The sequence below is a fragment of the Schistocerca gregaria genome, chromosome 7 (genome assembly GCF_023897955.1).
Source record: "Schistocerca gregaria isolate iqSchGreg1 chromosome 7, iqSchGreg1.2, whole genome shotgun sequence".
Taxonomy (NCBI): Eukaryota; Metazoa; Arthropoda; class Insecta; order Orthoptera; family Acrididae; genus Schistocerca; species Schistocerca gregaria.
The window spans coordinates 118,508,900-118,526,883 of NC_064926.1; the positions used below are offsets into that span (position 1 = coordinate 118,508,900).

Here is a 17,984-nt window from a genome sequence, read left to right on the forward strand (position 1 = left end):
TGCTTTTAGATAAGGATGCAAATAACAGATTTATGGCCCACAGTAAATAATGTAATAACACCTTGATACAGAAACAAAATCCAGTGAACAAGGATGACAAGAAAATGAGAGCAAAGGAAAAGTACAACTAAATCAAAAGAACATCTGCTTCAAAATGTATAGGAATAAAAAAAATAATTTAGTAATTTTACATAAGGTGGAAAACAGAAATTTAATTTCAATAGGATAAATGGTACGAGACTGTAGAAATTTATGGCACAGTAAAAACTTATTCTTCATTAATGATGAATTTAACTGCCAAACCTGAGAGTCTCTTTTACTTATGTATTCCTCTTCAACAGTCTTGCACTGAGCACGTAAATCTTCACATGTCAGATTGAGAGAGCTTACATGCTGATGCTGTTCCAAAATTTCTGCGAAGTTATGTAATGTGTGGATCATCTGAAACAGTTCACAAAACATTTATGTATTAATAGAATGAAATTTTCACTCTACAGCGGAGTGTGCGCTGATATGAAACTTCCTGGCAGATTATAACTGTGTGACAGGAAGTTTCATTAATGTATTATTTACAAAATTAAATAAATGTATTACCTGACGAATTGAACACAAAAAGAAATAAAACTCAGCTGCTTTATATTAGGATTACGAGTACCCACGTTTAAAATAATGTTGTTACTCCATTCATCACCTTTATTCTCGGTTCTACCTGTGAAACCAGTAATGTGATCTACAAGCTAAGCTGCAACCACTGTGCTGCATTCTATGTGGGCATTGTCTACATGAATGGCCACTGACAAACTGTGGCCAAGAAGCAACTGGACCACCCTGTTGCTGAGCATGCCACCCAACATAACATTCTTCATTTTAATGACTGTTTCACAGCCTGTGCCGTATGGATCCTTCCCACCAACACCAGCTTTTCTAAACTCCTCAAGTGGGAACTCTCCCTGCAATACATACTACATCCCTCCTGACCAACCTCCGTTAGTCATTGTCCCCACCCATTTAGCCCCTTCCCTGTTCCCATTCCAGTACTGAAGAGCCCTCTATTCCACCAACACACCCAGGGTTTTTTCTTCTCTCCTTCTCTGCTATCCCTTCCCCTCTTTCCCTGCTCTCCGTCTAACCTCCCAACTGCATCTAGGTGCCCTACCCTCTCTCCACCTCGTCCCTGCATGCTCCCAAGCAACATTTCACCATCCCCTACCCCTAGCCTACCATCCCTCCCCCTCCCCGCCCCACACCAGCCTCCTCCTTATCCCCACCCAGTTGCCTCTCCCATTATGCACTGCTGCTCCAGCTGCTGATTGTAGTTGGATTCAGCTGCCAGAGATTGTGGTCATGTTTGTGTGAGTACCATTTGTGTGTGTGTGTGTGTGTGTGTGTGTGTGTGTGTGTGTGTGTGTGTGTGTCATCTATTTTTGACAAAGACCTTGTTGGCCAAACCTAATTTTGTGACAGTCTTTTGGTTGTGTCTATCTGCGAATCTCCACTATATGGTGAGTTGCAACTATACTTTTCATAATATTGCTAATTATAAAATAATCACAAAATTTTAACTAAAAAGTAAAATACTGTCAAGCAGTCCTTTAATAAAATCTTCCCAGGTTTCAAGCTGCACCAAGTGGTTAACTGCCCAAGAGCTTTCAGCAGAGATCTCATCTGCCACTGTCAATGGGCTCTCTGTCATCTGAATTCTGCTGCCATATTTAAACAGCCGTGCCACCGTCAGTGATGCGATTGGTGCCCAGTCCTGCACCATATGTGGCAATGTTTTCGTGGCACTACCCCGGCACCTGCTTCAACTCCCCAATCACAGTATCCCAGGCCATACTCGGATGCAATCCACTGTCTTTATTGAGAATGTTATCCGATATTTTGATTTCTATTGCTACATGTACTACTCTATGCCAATCCATTGGTCTGTTTAATAACAGAAGTATTATCAAATGCAATTTGGTGTCCATTTCCCAGTGCATGCTCCGCTAAAACTGATTTTTCAGGATAGCGTAAGCAGAAACATCTTCCATGTTCTATACGACCCTGTTCAATAGTGCGGAAAGTCTGACAGATATGAAACTGCCCTAAACCACACAGTATTTTGTATATTCACAGGCTTCATTAGTTGCTGGATCTTTGCTGGAGACATGAACTCATTGTTAAATATCTTTCAATTCAGCAGCTATCAGATGTTTGAGTGGTTACAACTGAGTGAGACAGGTAAATAAAAAACAAACAAGATTTCTTAGACCACTGTTTCTTTCCTACCTTTTTGAGAGTGATCTGAGAAGGAAAAACTACTACATTATGTATCTTCTACTAAAAGCTTGCTGGGTACACAGTAAGTCTTTAGCACTTTTTTTCCAAGCTTCTGATATGATGAAAAATGACAGCAAATAATGTATGGTGACCTTGGCCTTTCACTGCACACTTCTCTTAGCAGTTCAGACATTCCTAGCTCGCTACTGCCATCTGCTATGGAAGTGAGTTTCTTAATTCATGTGTTTGCTTCTGCCCCAAGGTGTTGATTCTGCCATGTGACCAGATGCCTGCCTTCTACAGTTGCTGGCTACCAGTACATGTTGAGCATCACTATCGGCTTAAGCCCCATGCTGCAATGGATGCATCATGTGGCAAACATGCTTCATTTCAAGATGCTTCTCATAAAGTTTTAAGATTCAACAACCATGCTGCTACATGGCCTGGCATGTAAATCAATGTTTCACACCAAAAGACATTTTGACTGGCAAGTGTTAGTGCCCCAGTGAGTGTTTTGTGAAATCCACCCATCAGTATAGGCATGTTCGTGTGCTAACCACATGCCTTTGGCTGTGATCTTGTCCAGACCATTTCTTCTACAAGGGATGATTAATTCCGTGCCTCACATCACTAAAATTCGGAGTTGTGCTGGTGATACTTGGGGTGAGGTTCGGTTTCTGCTATTCCTACTGTGCTGCATCTTTGTATGGTGCCATCACACTGGCTCATGGCTCTCTCTGATAGCTGTACTTTCTAAGACAGTTTCACGTTTCTCTTTTGTAGTAGTTTAGTCATTTAATAAATGTACTGTTTCTCAACAATGTGTGGAAATTACCTTTGTGCAGTACCCATTATGTACTATTTCACAATTTTGTAAACAATTTCGTAAGTTAGCCAGGGAAACATTCCTAAATTGGTGTCCCACCAAAAACCACAGTCAACTTAATTTTCTACTACGACATGTTGGCCACCTCATACCATTAGCGTGCTTTTTTGCTCACACATCCCACCAGCAACTTCCATTTTCATGCTATAGACACTAGCATTATGAGCTACTTCTCTTGCATGTGTTTTCCCACCCCCTTGTCCATCCAAGCTACCATACCTTCTGCCACTGGTCCAACAGATGCCACGCCGTGAATGGTTGCCGCTCCAGTACCACACATCATCATCGCTGAGCTGATTGTGCACCTTGTGGAATGACAATACTGCAACACTGACTGGCACGCATAACTTGTGATGGAACCACCAGCGGCCTGGTCTTGATGTCAGGTCTCCAGCTACTGCCACCACTCTGTACGGCATGCTACAGCTCACCTACTGCCCTTCAATCCGCAGGTCTGCACCGGTGGTTTTCATTGGAGAACCTCATCCTTGCAGGCTATGGCATCACCCAGGATGCCACCAAGTTCATTATGGCGATGAGCCAGGCTTGAGTTGGCGTATGTGATAGGAGGTCAACGATTTCATCTTGTCATCCAAAGCCAGAGATCCCTATGAGAAACTGGCACAACATAAATCATCCAAAATGCAGTGTCTTGGGGTCCTTCTTTCCCTTGAGCAGTGTGGGGATCAGCAACCCTTGCAATTCTTGCACCAACTTCGAAGCCTGACAGAGCCACTTAAGGTCTCTGATCATTTACTATACAACATCTGACTAACTTGCCTCCCAGCTCCAATAAGATCCCTTGTTCACTGACACTGTCAGACTCACTGACAGGTTGCAGGAGTTGCTGGTCTCCCTGTCTGTGACTGCGCCAACCTCAACCCCACCTGGAACAGTCAGCTGGCCACCATTCTGCCAGCCACCCTGCCGTGAACTCTCCCTTGCCACTTGAAGCACCACTAATGATGTCATTGGCTGCTCCCCCCCCCCTTCCCTCCCCACCCCCCTCTCCCCCTGCTGGGTCGCAACATAACGCCCAGCATCTCAGCATAATGCCCAGCATCTGGGAGTAAATGACAGCCTCCACTGCCTCAGCAACAGTGTGACAACTCTGCACTTGGCCATGGCCCATTTCGATTCCAACTGTTGCTGTCTGTGCAGCTGCAGCCACCCGCACAACAGCCACTGCCACCACAACTCTAGCCACCCTAATTACACCTCTCATGACACAGCCAGCCTCTGCTGGTACCACTAGCACTTCACCCAGATACTACGAACTGTAAGGAGCCCTGCTCTTGCCACACAAACAGGAACAGCCACTGGGATTTGCCCAGCTATTGCTCAGTCTCAGTGCTTATTCATCCGTGACACCTGCTTTGCAGTGCCAATCCTGATCAACAATGGCTCCAAGTTGGTCTGTCTTCCCAAGATGGGACTGTGGCACAGCCTCTGTCATCATCCTGATGGCAGCCCTCACGGCATGGCCAGCCGGTGGTTCACTAACAATGATACAGAGAGGTCAATGAAATCCATCACTTGTTTTGGTATAATCTTCAATGTGAAGCAGGCACAGGCATCACTCTGCTCATATTCATGTGGACATTGTCAGCCCTCTACCTTCCTCTGATGGCTGCCACTACCTCTTCACTATGGTGGACAAATTCACCTGCTGGCTTGAGGAAATACAAATACCCAACTTCAATACTATCACAGCAGTCACTGCCTTGCTCTCTAAGAGGGTTGCCCATTTCGGCTGCCCTTTCTCATGCACTGACAGACCTCTACGGGGCTGGCCCGTGCCTGACTTCAAGCTACCATCCAGCTATCATCGGCATGGTGGAATGGCTCCACCATACCTTTGAGGCTGGCTTTGCCTGCCACAACAGTAAGTGAACTGCTGCCCTGCTGCTGGTATGTATTGGTCTCTGCATCAGTCACAAGACTGACCTTCAAACATCTGTCACCAATCTCGTTTATGGCCAGTTCCTAGCGGTGCCAAGTGACTTCCTACAGCCTGCCGACGTGCCTGTGGGTGTCGTTATCCCTGAGTTTGTCACCGGCTTGCAGGACTGCATGATTTGCCTGTGGTCCAGCTTACCATGTTGAACGCAGAGCAATCATTCAGAGCAACTTTTCTTCATGAACTGACATTGTGATAAGAATCAACGCTCACCAGAACCTCCTCACCACCTTTGTATGCATTACTACTGCCCCCACTGCCTCCTGATGGGGGCTCCAAGATGTTTATCCTCCATCATCACTGCATCCCTACCAGTGTTTCAGTCAATACACTGAAGCCTGTCTATAAGCTTCCTGATCTCACAATACCCGGGCAGACTACCATCTTTGTTAAAACACCATAGGCCCATACCACCGCCGACATCAGCACCTCCATTGGCACAGTTGCCACTGCTGCTGACACCACCACCACTGGGCCAAGCACTCACATCACAGTCCCAAAGACATCTACCTATCACACTATGGCTCAGAACACCCTCCATACCATACAGACATCACCATTGACCTACTGGCTGTAGACAACACAAGCACTAGGTCCCCTGTGGCAGGACGGTCAAGTGTCTAGCCCTCTACCTTTCCTACAGACTATTCCCAATGCAGCAATTTCATCTCTGCCACTGTAAACAGCTGGTTACGCCACTGACGCTGCATCACAGCCTCCACAACTTCCATAAGAGTGTTATTTCAAGTGTTCCCACTGCTGTACCCAGAACCTACCTTCACCCATTCTCATTACAGAGGCAACAGTGATTCACGTCCACAGTGCCCAGCATGTGCACTTTTAACTGTCAAACATGGCCAGCAGGTTGTCAACCCCTTATCGCAATCGGCTTGCAGTGCCACTGTGCTCTGGCCTCTGCAGCTCTGTGCTGACAACTGTGTCCAGTGCCTGCCCACTCCCGTGTGTCTAGCTTTGGAAACAGAATCAGGCCGTTCCGGCTGGCACTACTACCCCATGTGTTACGAGCTTACTTGCTGCTTGCACCCATTGCCGATACTCTGCTGCCACTCGCTGTCGCACTACTGACAACCTGCCGACCTGCCCATATCACACCTGTGGTCCTGCCATCCAGTGTCTGCCTCCATAGCATGACTGGCAGCTGCAGTGTCGAGCCACACACTGTGGCCTAACTGCTGATACAACACGACCCTCAACTAGCATCAGGTCACCTTAGCCACCATCCGAGTTTTGTTCTAGAGAGAGAAGGGGCAGACTGTGTGACGGCCTTTCACAGAACATCTGTCTAAGCAGTTTCACACATTCTTTGTTCACTACAACCATCTGCTAAAACAAGTATTTGACTTTGCGTGTTGACTTTCGCCCAAATCTGTCAGTTCTGTTGTGTGGCTTCTATGGTGACTAGCTGTGGGTACAGGACTATAGCTCAGTTCCTAGCGTTCCTTCCACCGACCTATCCTCACTCTCAATCTTGATCTTCTCCTTGCAGCACCAACATCAAGTTAGGCCCCAGGCCACAGTGGACATGCCACATGGTGACATGCTTGTACCGAGATGCTTATCATGAAGTTTTAAGACTCATCCACATCACGCCATCTCTACACCTCCCATTCAACCTGGCTTGTATATCAGTGTTTTGTGGCAAAAGACATTCTGAGCGGCGAGTGTTAGTGCCTAACCAAATGCTGTCTGAGGTCTGCCCGTCACTGCTGGTACACTCGTGTGCTAACCACTGAAACGAATCTGAACTTTTTTGATACCTGTGCAAAAGCAGACAAAATATAACTGTGTTAATTGAACCTCACAATATTATTTTCAAGCTACTGATATTTCTTGCCATTTGATAAACATATTTTCACTGTTAATTTGTGGACCCCTTTGGGTTAATTACTGACTTTGTTTTGGAATTTCATTTATGCTTTGTAGTGCTTTTTTATAATGTCAGCCGTAACTGAAAATGCCGCCACGTGTGAAATCAGATTTATGATTTGTTTTCTAAATGCAAAGAAAGTTAAACCAAAGGAAATTCATCAGCAAATCTGCGAGGTTTACGGACAAAATGCTACAAGTGATTCAACGGTTAGAAGATGGGTCAGACTGGCCAACAAAGAATGTGATCAAGTGCAAGATGAAGAACGAAGTGGATGCCCGTCTGTGGTTGCTGAAGAACTGGTTCATGCAACTGAAGGGAAGATTAAGCACAACTGTAAGTTTACACTCAGTGCCCTTGCTATGGAAGTTCCGCAAATCTCATGATCACTAATTCATGAAATTATTACCGAAAAATGGAAATTTTGATTGGGTACCCACAATTCTTACTGAACAACACAAAAAACAACAGATGGGCGGTGCACTTCAGTTTTTGACATGCTACCATGAAGACAGCGATGGTTTTCTTTCTCAGATAGTCACGGGGGATGAAACTTGGGTCTTGTACAACCTCCCTGACACAAAATGGCAATCAATGGAATGGAGGCACACTTCATCCCCAACAAAGGTTAAGCCTAAGCAAATCTTGACATCTCAAAAAGTCATATGCACCATATTTTAGGACAGAAAAGGCATTTTGATGATTGATTTCTTCCCACACGGCCAAACAATCAATGCACAGGGTTACTGCGAGACTATTAAGAAATTGTGCAGCGCAATACAGAACAAGTGCCAAGGATTACTGTAAAAAGGTGTTGTTTTTGTCCATGACAATGGCCGACCTCACATGGCAAATGTGACCAAACAACTCTTACGGGAATTTCACTGAGACTCGTTTCACCATTTTCCGTAAAGCCTGGACCTCGCTCCTAGTCACCTTCAGCTCTTCTTAAACCTAAAATCTGTCCTTGGTGGTCAACACCTCAACGATGATGACAAGCTGAAAGAACATGTTACCACATGGTTGAATATACAGGTGGCAACCATCTATGAAGAAGGCATACAAAAACTTGTGCCATGCTATGACAAGTGCCTACAAAATTTTGGAAGCTATGTAGAAAAGCAGTTTAACAGTTGTAGATTTTTGTACAGTAAATATTTTTTCTGTATACGTACATGTTTGTTTTATATAACCAAACTGATCTTACTTTGTGGACAAACCTCATATTTGACACGGTGCCCCACTATAGATTGTTAAAGGTACAAGCATATGGAATAGTTTCCCAGATATGTGAGTGGCTCAAAGACTTCTAAAGTAATAGAATTCAGTACATTGTCCTGGACAGTGAGTGTTACACAGGGACAAAGGCGTCATCAGGAGTGCCGCAGGGGAGTGTGATATGACTGCTCTTGTTCTCTATATATGTAAATGATCTGTAGGATGGGGTGATTAAATGTCTGCAACTTTTTGCTGATGGCTCAGTAGTATGCGGGAAAACATCGTCGTTGAGTGAGTGTAGAAGGATATAGGATGACTAAGACAGAATTTCTAGTTGGTGTGATGACTGGCAGCTTGCTCTGAATGTAGAAGAATATAAGTTAATACAGATGAGTAGGGAGAACAATGCTGTAGCTTTTGGATATGGTATTAGTGGTGTGCTGCTTGACACAGTGACACTGATTAAATGTCTAAGCATAATGTTGCACAGTGATGTGAAGTTGAATGAGAATGTAAGGACAGTAGAAAGGAAAGCTAATACACAAACATTGTTGAGAAAATTTAGAGAACCGGCATTTCCAGGTGACTGCAGACTGATTCTACTACTGCCAACACACATTTCACGTGAGGACCATGAGACCAAAACAGAGAAATTAGAGCTCATGCAGAGGCAAATAGCCTGTCATCTTTTTCCCTTGTACTGTTTGCAAATGGAACAGGACAGGAAATTACTAACAGTGGTACGAGGTACCCCCTGCCATGTGCCCATATAGGGGCTGGTAGTATATGTATGTAGATGTAGATTTATATGGGGTGTAAATTTTACATTATTTAGAACATATTACATTATTTGAATATAATAGAGGGAATCATTCCAAGTGGGAAAAATGTATCTAAAAACAAAGATGATGTAACTTACCAAACGAAAGTGCTGGCATGTTGATAGACACACAAAAAACACACAAAATTCAAGCTTTCGCAACCAATGGTTGCTTCATCAGGAAAGAGGGAAGGAGAGGGAAAGACGAAAGGATGTATGTTTTAAGGGAGAGGGTAAGGAGTCGTTCCAATCCTGGTGGGTAACGGGAAGAGAGGATATACTGAAGGGCAAGTTCCAGTATATCTCTTCAGTATACCCTCTCTTCCCGTTACCCACCAGAATTGGAATGACTCCTTACCCTCTCCCTTAAAACCTACATCCTTTCGTCTTTCCTTATCCTTCCCTCTTTCCTGATGAAGCAACTGTTGGTTGTGAAAGCTTGAATTTTGTGTGTATGTTTGTGTTTGTGTTTCTATCAACATGCCAGCTCTTTTGTTTGGTAAGTTACATCATCTTTGTTTTTAGATATATTACATTATTTTTTATTCATATGATAAAATTATTCTGGTTATTATCTAGAATATTTAAGTTCTACACTAATTTCTGTAAATGGTTTTCTGTACGTAGTACATGCACCTTCAGTTCCTAGAAGCCGAGTTCATCAGGCTCCCTTACACTATAGAAGCAAACACAATATGTTTACCTTACAAGATAGTGTGTGTACAGTACTATACAGCTGGTACTACAGTGTTTCCTGACAAACTTCTATTTAAAAACAAAAGTGGTTTATGTCAACTTGAGCACAGATGTTACACATTATGTGGTTGTCTTTGTTGATATTTAGAGGTTTTCAATTTGTGCAGCTCATTAACACTCTTCTTCACCTGAAGAGGGTGATTAACTGAAAATAGTTGTCAGCTATGGTAATTTGTGATCAGAGGATGGGATAATGAACTTTTTGAAGACTTCTTAGATTAGTGTCGTCTACCAGTGAGAATGTCACATGCAATTTAATTGCATCCCTAACTAACAATATATGGTCAGTTATTATCAGGTATGCAAAAGGAAAATGTACAATAATTTATACTGCGGCATACTTTTCTTTGCATTTAGTAGTTAGAAGAAAACATGGCCGTAAAAATCAAAACAAAGCCACTGCTCTCTCATATTTAAATTACTGATGTTTGCAAAAACTTAAGTATTCACGTGAACACACTTCTTTATATTCTTAAAAAGAAATTACTACAGACAAAAGAACACTTCCTATATTAACAGCGAAATTTATAAACAATACCTAAAAATGAAGTCCATTGAAGAGACCAGAAAATTACCTGAAGTAAAAAAGACAGTCAGGGAAGGGCACAGTTTGTTCACATTTCCTTATAATTGTTTTCCATACAAAATCAATACAGAAAGGGAAAACTCTTTTAGTAAAAGGCATTAAGGACCAATGCAAAGCAGTTAACAAAAAAAGAGAACATCACTGTAACATGATTAGCATTTTCTAATACTCTTAAGTTATTATCGGAGGACATTGCACTGCCTATCACACAAATTAATACAGCTTTCAAGCAGCCACCACTAAAAACTGGGCAGCAGATATTGTTTGGGAAGAGAAAGAATGAAAATTAATAATGAAACAGAAGCAGTATACTGCTGCTCTTACTTACCAAAGTAAACTTAGCTTGGCATACAATGAAGTGGTGTATCTTTTAATAGGAATTTTTTTTTTAAATCATGCATCCAAATTTGTCATATTTACTCAAGGCAAACTCGTTCAATTATGATCAAACTACTGCATATAAAATGGGATGTGAAGACTGATTCTACTTGCTCCGCTTTTACCACCAGTGAAGATGAATGGCATACATTCAAGATGCTATAATGTAAGATCAAACTTGTCTCATTTACAACACCATGGATTTCGTTCATTACTTTGTAAACAGTTTGTTTTCCTACTTTACATACACAAAAACAACAAAAAATACAATCTACAAGCCACAGTACAGTGTGGCATACATACTAAGAGAGGGAAAGACAAGTTTCCACATGCCCGTGCATGTATCTTAATGTCACTCATTGTATTTTCATTACATCTACATCAGATGGTTGCAAAACTGCTGCACAGTCTTCCTTGAATAAAAGTTCTATGTTTATCAGACAAGGTTTTATGAGAACATCACCACCCTTCTCCCACAGTTCACCTAGCATCTGTATTACTCTTTCATATGGGTTATATACACCTTTTGCACTCCTAAAAGCACACCTTCCAGTGTGTTCTGTACCTGTTTGATGAGGACTCCAAATTCTGGTGCAGTGCTCTACAGAGGTGGTCACACTGGTGCCATCTGCACACAGTCTCCTTTCCAGATGTACCGCACTTTGCCAGACTCCTTCCAATCAAATCGAGTTTTTCATTCACCTTCGCTAATACCGACTTTACATGTTCATTCCACTTTGTATCACTTCCTAGCAAATTACCCTCAATTATTTGAACAAAGGGGCTAGTGTAGACGAGTTCTGGTACTGCGGCGATGAAATAATTATTTATTGCCACTGCAGAGAGATGCGAAATGCAGACTGGCAATAGCAAGAAAAATATTTCTGAAAAAGAGAAATTTGATATCGTCTAATATAAATGTAAGTGTTAGACAGTCTTTTATGAAGGCATTTAGTTTTCAGTGTAGGCCCATTCAAAAGTGAAAGAAAACAAAAATTGGTTCAGATGAGGACAGAATGTAAGCTTTTGAAATGCAGGGCTGCAAGGAATGTTGAAGATCAGATGGGTGGACCGAACAATGGATGATGAAGTACTGAATAAAACTGAGTAAAAAAGAAATCTGTGGTACTACCTGACTGAGCATGTCCAGCTAACCGATCCGTTTTTTTTTTTATTTATTTATTGATTTTTTTTAGAGGCATCAAGGTACTGCCGATTTGGTAATGACAGGAAGTATGCGGGGGTAACAATTGTAGAGAGATCCCAAGGCTTGAATACAGCAAACAGATTCAAATAGATGTAGCTTGCAAATGTTATGCATGCATCAAGAGGCTTGCACAGGATACTCTGGTGTGGAGACCTGAATCAAACCTATCTTTGGATTGAAGACCAGAATCACGAATGTGATGTGTGGTGTCCTCCAGTTCTTTGCAACTACTCTAGTAATAAGGTACTAACAGATTCTCTCTGTTTGTTATAGGCATTATCTTTCATTTGGGTACTTTTGGATTATAGGAGACCTCTCACTGAAAAACAGAAGCATTGAGTTGTTGATAGCACACACAAAAAAGAAAACTTACCTGCATATGGTGGTGCTGGCACCACATAGGGACAAGTGTGTGTGTGTGTGTGTGTGTGTGTGTGTGTGTGTGTGTGTGTGTGTGTGTGTGTGTCATTTCTGACTTTCGATGAGTGGTCTCCTTTTATCCAAAAGTATCTACATTCTGCTAGAACTTTTCTGTGAAGAGATCTATCATTCATTACACCAAGTCTTTCTGCATTCCCTTACAACTGACCAACAACAATACCTTTCTGTAACCAACACATCATCAGCAAAGTGCTGCTGATTTGATGTGATAAACTGTTTACGTATATTAACACATCCTCTTCTATTACTCTTCCTCAAGGACACTTGACATGACTTTCATGGAATACTACTTGTCCATTATAATGTGCCACGCTTTTTAATTAAATATCAATCGAGGCAATCACATGCCTGCAAAGAGATTCTGTGGGGCTGGATCCTGGCTGTTAGTTGATAGTGCAGTACGGTGTCAAATGGCAGGAATCCAGTAACATGGAACCTATCTGATCACTCACACATACTGGTTGTAGGACACTGTGTGTATTGAGAAAAGTGAGCTGTACCTTTCCTAACGCTCTGGCAGTTCCTTAAACGTAACCTATCTTTGAAAGTAGAGGACACATTGATCATGGTTTGCATTACAGTTTAATTGTAAGCACTTTCTGTACAGTCACAAAAAGTAAGGCTGAACAATCAGAATTTTACAATAGATTCATATAAAATAACATACAATTTTATAAGTAAACTGGTCCAAACAATGAAAACTTTGAATAAAATTAAATACTGCCTTACATTAAAAATTTATTTTGTCCCTTACCTGAAGAGAATCAACACTCAGCTTTCCCTTAAATTCATCATTCAACTTCAGAACACGCTCATAGACATCCACAGCTTTCAGCCATGTATTACAAATTATGAATATGGCAGCCAGGCCTGTAAAAAAAAAACTTTAAATCATTAAAAGTACAGTACTTAAACATGAACATTTAAACTGAAAATGAACTATACTACAAAACAGGCAATGAAATGTGCCACAGTACAATGTTCCAACAAAGTTGACATTAAAACTTCCTGGCAGATTAAAACTGTTTCCTGGACCAGGACTCTAACGTTGGACCTTTGCCTTCCACAGGCAAGTGTTCTACCATCTGAGCTACCTGAGCATGATTCGTGACCCATCCTCACAGTGTTACTTTCAACAGTGTTTCACCCCCTGTCTTCCAAACTTCACCTTCCAGTAGTGTTAAGAGCTACAAGTCACACAGGAGAACAGTGAAGTTCACAAGGCATGAGATGAAAAACTAGCAGATGTAAAGCAGCGAGGATGGGTCACAAGTTGTGCTCGGGTACCTCAGGCAATAGAGCACTTGTGTGTGAAAGGCAGAAGTCCTAGATTCGAGTCCTGGTCCAACATGCAATTTTAATGTACCAGGAAGTTTCTTAGCAGTGCAGACTGAAAAATTCATTCTGGAAGACTGACACCTTTAGAGATAAAAATCACAAACTTGGATGGGGGAAGGGGGGAAGAAAATCACCCAGACTATTTGTTCCAACTGATTTCAGAAACTATGTAAAACAAATCAGGTTGGCAAAACTGAAATTCTGAAACCCGCTACTCTGAAATATGAGCTCAGTGCTATAACATTTTACTATCACCTTTCTGACTGGCAGGCGTTGAAAGAAATAAGGCAAATATAACTTTCTTCACAACACAGAAGTGGAATAAGATGGACCATGACAAAACTTATGCAACTGGTACATGTGGCCCATCAAACTAAAAAATCTCCATCACAAAATTAACATCTCCGTCTTCTTTATAATAGTAATTTATTTATATAGCCATAGTTAATTAGCATTTACAAAGAAACAAAGGTAGGTTTTTTAATGTTTCCATGCTGGTTGCAATTGTACAATTTTTGTTTATTTTCATACAACATGGTATCATTCAACAAATTCGCAGTAACGGTCGATCTAGGTACAAAGAAAAGTGTGTAATACCTAAAAGTACAAAGCAGATGCCACACGAAAGACAGCAGGATTAAAAAGAACAAACTAACATGATCAAGAAAGACACACAGTATATAAACAGGCAGGGGGAGACTCTGACCCTCAGTCGGTGTAGGGTGTGGATGAACTACAGAGTATATAGTTAGAGATATTGTGAAAGGTTTAATAGAAAAGATATTGTATCATGGAGAGTGGGTTATGGGAGACATCACATCACCTTTTGACACTCTCTTAAGGCAGACTCAGGTGTGTCACAAATGATGCAATCTGAGCCAGTGTTCAAGAGTCGCGCTGACTCTGTGCAGTGTACGCTAATAGAGGCTCACAGAGCTTCCATCAGGAAGGGGAGGGTGTAGGGTTTTACTACGGTGGAAGCTCTGTATGCAGTAGTTGCCAACATTTCAGCGTGAAACACTGCATTATTCACTGCCTTAGCAGCCAGAGTAAATATATCTGTCCTGACACCTGTTTCCTGCATTCATAAACATTGATCTTCAGAACTGTCTCCACTTTTTGCAATTAGTTAATTAACTATGTTCACCTGCAGACTGCTTCTGCCATCCTAACATCTAATACCCAAGAATCACTTTCAAATAAATAGGACTGTAATTATCATTTCACAAAACTAGTCCAATCTGAAATAAATAAACTGACACTGTGTCAGGAGCATGGCCTGAAGTAATGGAACTGTTGAATATTATCAGCTACACACAAACTGGAATATCTTTACAGAACTCTATATGCTTCTGCAAAATCCTGATGGGCTCGTATTTTCATCCTCAACTATTCACTATATGGTATAAATGGTAATGGAAATAAATGACAGAATGTTAAAAATTTTGTAGTGAAAGTAATGACTCACCAAATAGTAGAGACAGGCATGTAAACAAGACTAAAATCTTTGTAGACTTGATTCCCTGTGCGAATGTGTTTGACAGAGAGAGAGAGAGAGAGAGAGAGAGAGAGAGAGAGAGAGAGAGAGAGAGAGAGAGAGATTGATTTGAGAGCTGCAGGTGCTCTGCAAAAAAGCACTGTTCGAATAAGTCAAGCTCACTATTAAAGACAGTGCTGGGTGAGAACTGTCTGGGGCAATCAAGACTGTGGTTGTTAGCACTTTCATTGAAACATTGTGAGATAAATATGGTTAAAATATTGAAAACAGGAACACTGGTACAATGAAATCTTAAATTAAAATCACTGTTATCAGATTATTACTCCCAGATGCAATTAATGGTATAAATGTTACCATTAAAATGCAAGTGTATTAACACAACAAAGACTATCAATTTAGGGTGCAAACAGCACAGACATCCTTAAAAAGCGGAGCGTAATCTTCATACTGTAAGATAATACGTAAAATAAGGGAAGGTACACACGCAAATGCATGCACACACACGTGCACCCACACACTTCTGCAGCTGAGATGAGACTGATTACTGATTATTGTTTATTGAGACTATTGAAATCAATATCCTGGCCTGATGGAGGATGGGAGGCAGTAGAGAAGAATGCACAAGACAAGGAGGGGGTATGGGGGTAGAGTGAGCTAGATCTTTTGACAGATGACTCAGTGGCTGCACAACAAGATGAAACGATAGGGCACATAAGGGGAATAGAGATGTGGAAATAGGAGAAGTTAAGGGAGAAAACAGGAGTGGAAGGTGAAGAGGGAGAGGGAGGAGAGGAAAAGGGGGGGGGGGGGGAGAGTGTGTTGACATGGAGGGGGGGAGGAGGTAGGGGAGAGAGAGAGTGATGGAAGAAGGCAGTTTAAGTACATGATCTGGATGGGGAAGCGATGGCGAGCACAGAAGAGGTGTGGCAGTGGGGAACAGGTTAGCAGACGTTTAGGCCAATGGGATTGTGAAAGTGTATGCAATACTGGAGAGACAATTCTAGCTTGCATAGTTCAAATATAGCTATGCTGGAATGAAGTATCCATATGGTCTGTTAAGTAAAGCATTTGTTGAAGAAGTCATTTATGTTGTGGTGTGCAGCTTGTTCAGAAACTGCTTGGTCTAGTTAGTGGTTTGCCACAATTAGATGGCTGCCATTCGTATGAATAGAAACTTGGTTATATGTTGTGCCTATAGAAAATTCTGTACAGTAATTGTAGCAGAGCTGAAAGATAACTTGGTTGCTTTCACATGTTACCCCATTTTTTATTGGGTTGGAAATGCAGTAGGAGCTGGTGAGTGAGTGGTTGTATGGGGCACATCTTACACCTGGGCCAATCACAAGGGAATGACCCACGAGGTGCAGGATGGGGAACAGGGCTATCATTAGGATGGACTAGGATATTCTGTAGGTTGTGTGGGCAGTGGAAAACTATTTTGGATGATTTGGGTAGGAGTTCATCACATCCCAGGGCACAGTGAGAAGTAGTCAAAGCCCTGGTAAAGGATGCAGTTGACATTTTCAAGGCCAGGTTGATACTGGGTGGTCAGGGGAGTGCTGGTCGGTGGCTGGTTAACAGGTTTACTGGTGTCAGAGGAAGAAATAGATGTTTATGGGTGAGCTGGATAGGATACTATCCATCAATAAAGGATCTGGTATGGTTATCAGTATATTTCAGCAACTCCTGCTTTCCACTGCAGATGCAATGCCCATGGGTGGCAAGGTGATGGGTTTGATATGAACAGAGATATTTGTCAAGTCATCTGACTGGCATTTTTGAGTTGAGTGGGATCAGATGAATTGGATTTGTGAGTACATATTGAGATTATGGAGGAATGAACAAGTCCACATCATGAAAATGTCATCAGTGGATCTGAAACAAGCAAGGGGTTTTAGGTGTTGACTGAACAGGAAGGATTTCTTCAGATGGATCAGTAGTAAGTTATAGGATGGTGCCATCCAAGTGCCCATGGCAGTACCACAAATTTGTTTACAGATTTGACCTTCCAAAGTGAAATAATTGTGGCCAGAATGTGGCTGGCTTAGAAGATTAGGAAAGAGGTGTGGTATCAGGAGGACATTGGAAAAGGTAGTGTTCTATGTCTGCAAGGCCATGAGCATAGGAGATGTAGGTCTACAAGGTTGGTTGGTTTGTGGGAGTAAAGGGACCAGACTACTATGGTCATCGGTCCCTTTTTCCATAAAAAACTAAAACCACATGAAGAGAATAAAAAACGAACAACAGGAAAGACAGCAGATGAAACAGGACAAGAAATACTTTGACAGAGACCAGACAAAACAAATTAAAACACACAGTATGACAGTGGTTGGCTGGCCATAGAGAAAAATAGAGGAAAAGCCAACCACCAAGAACACTTTAAAAACTTAGTTTAAAATCAAAGGCTAAAAGCCAGAATCAACACTAAAAAACAAACACTCAGATTAAAGGATAAAAACCCCCTGCCCGAATAAAATGCAAAACCAAGTCCACCATGGAAGAGTCATCTGATAAAAGAGCAGAGAGCGTGTCAGGCAGCGCAAAAGTCTGCCTGAGCACGGTTAAAAGGGCGCACTCCGACAAAATATGGACCACCATCAAGGACGCCCCACAACGACAAAGAGGGGGATCCTCACGACACAGTAAATAACTGTGCGTTAGTCGGGTGTGGCCAATGCGGAGCCGACAAAGGACAACTGAGTCCCTGCGGTTTGCTCGCATGGATAACCGCCACACAGTAGTCGTA

At 42.0% G+C, this 17,984-nt stretch overlaps 1 protein-coding gene across 3 annotated transcripts in view; it reads right to left on the reverse strand.

Annotated features, from left to right (window-relative positions):
- The window catches only part of LOC126282138 (E3 ubiquitin-protein ligase SHPRH), a 260,470-nt gene that overhangs the window by 90,892 nt on the left and 151,594 nt on the right, over window positions 1–17,984 (reverse strand). For all 3 annotated transcript variants that reach the window (XM_049981638.1, XM_049981639.1, XM_049981640.1), the window contains 2 exons: window positions 13,157–13,272; window positions 304–441 (listed from right to left, as the gene is read on the reverse strand). In XM_049981638.1, the coding sequence (XP_049837595.1) occupies window positions 304–441; window positions 13,157–13,272 (254 nt within the window). The remainder of the gene's footprint in view (window positions 1–303; window positions 442–13,156; window positions 13,273–17,984) is intronic.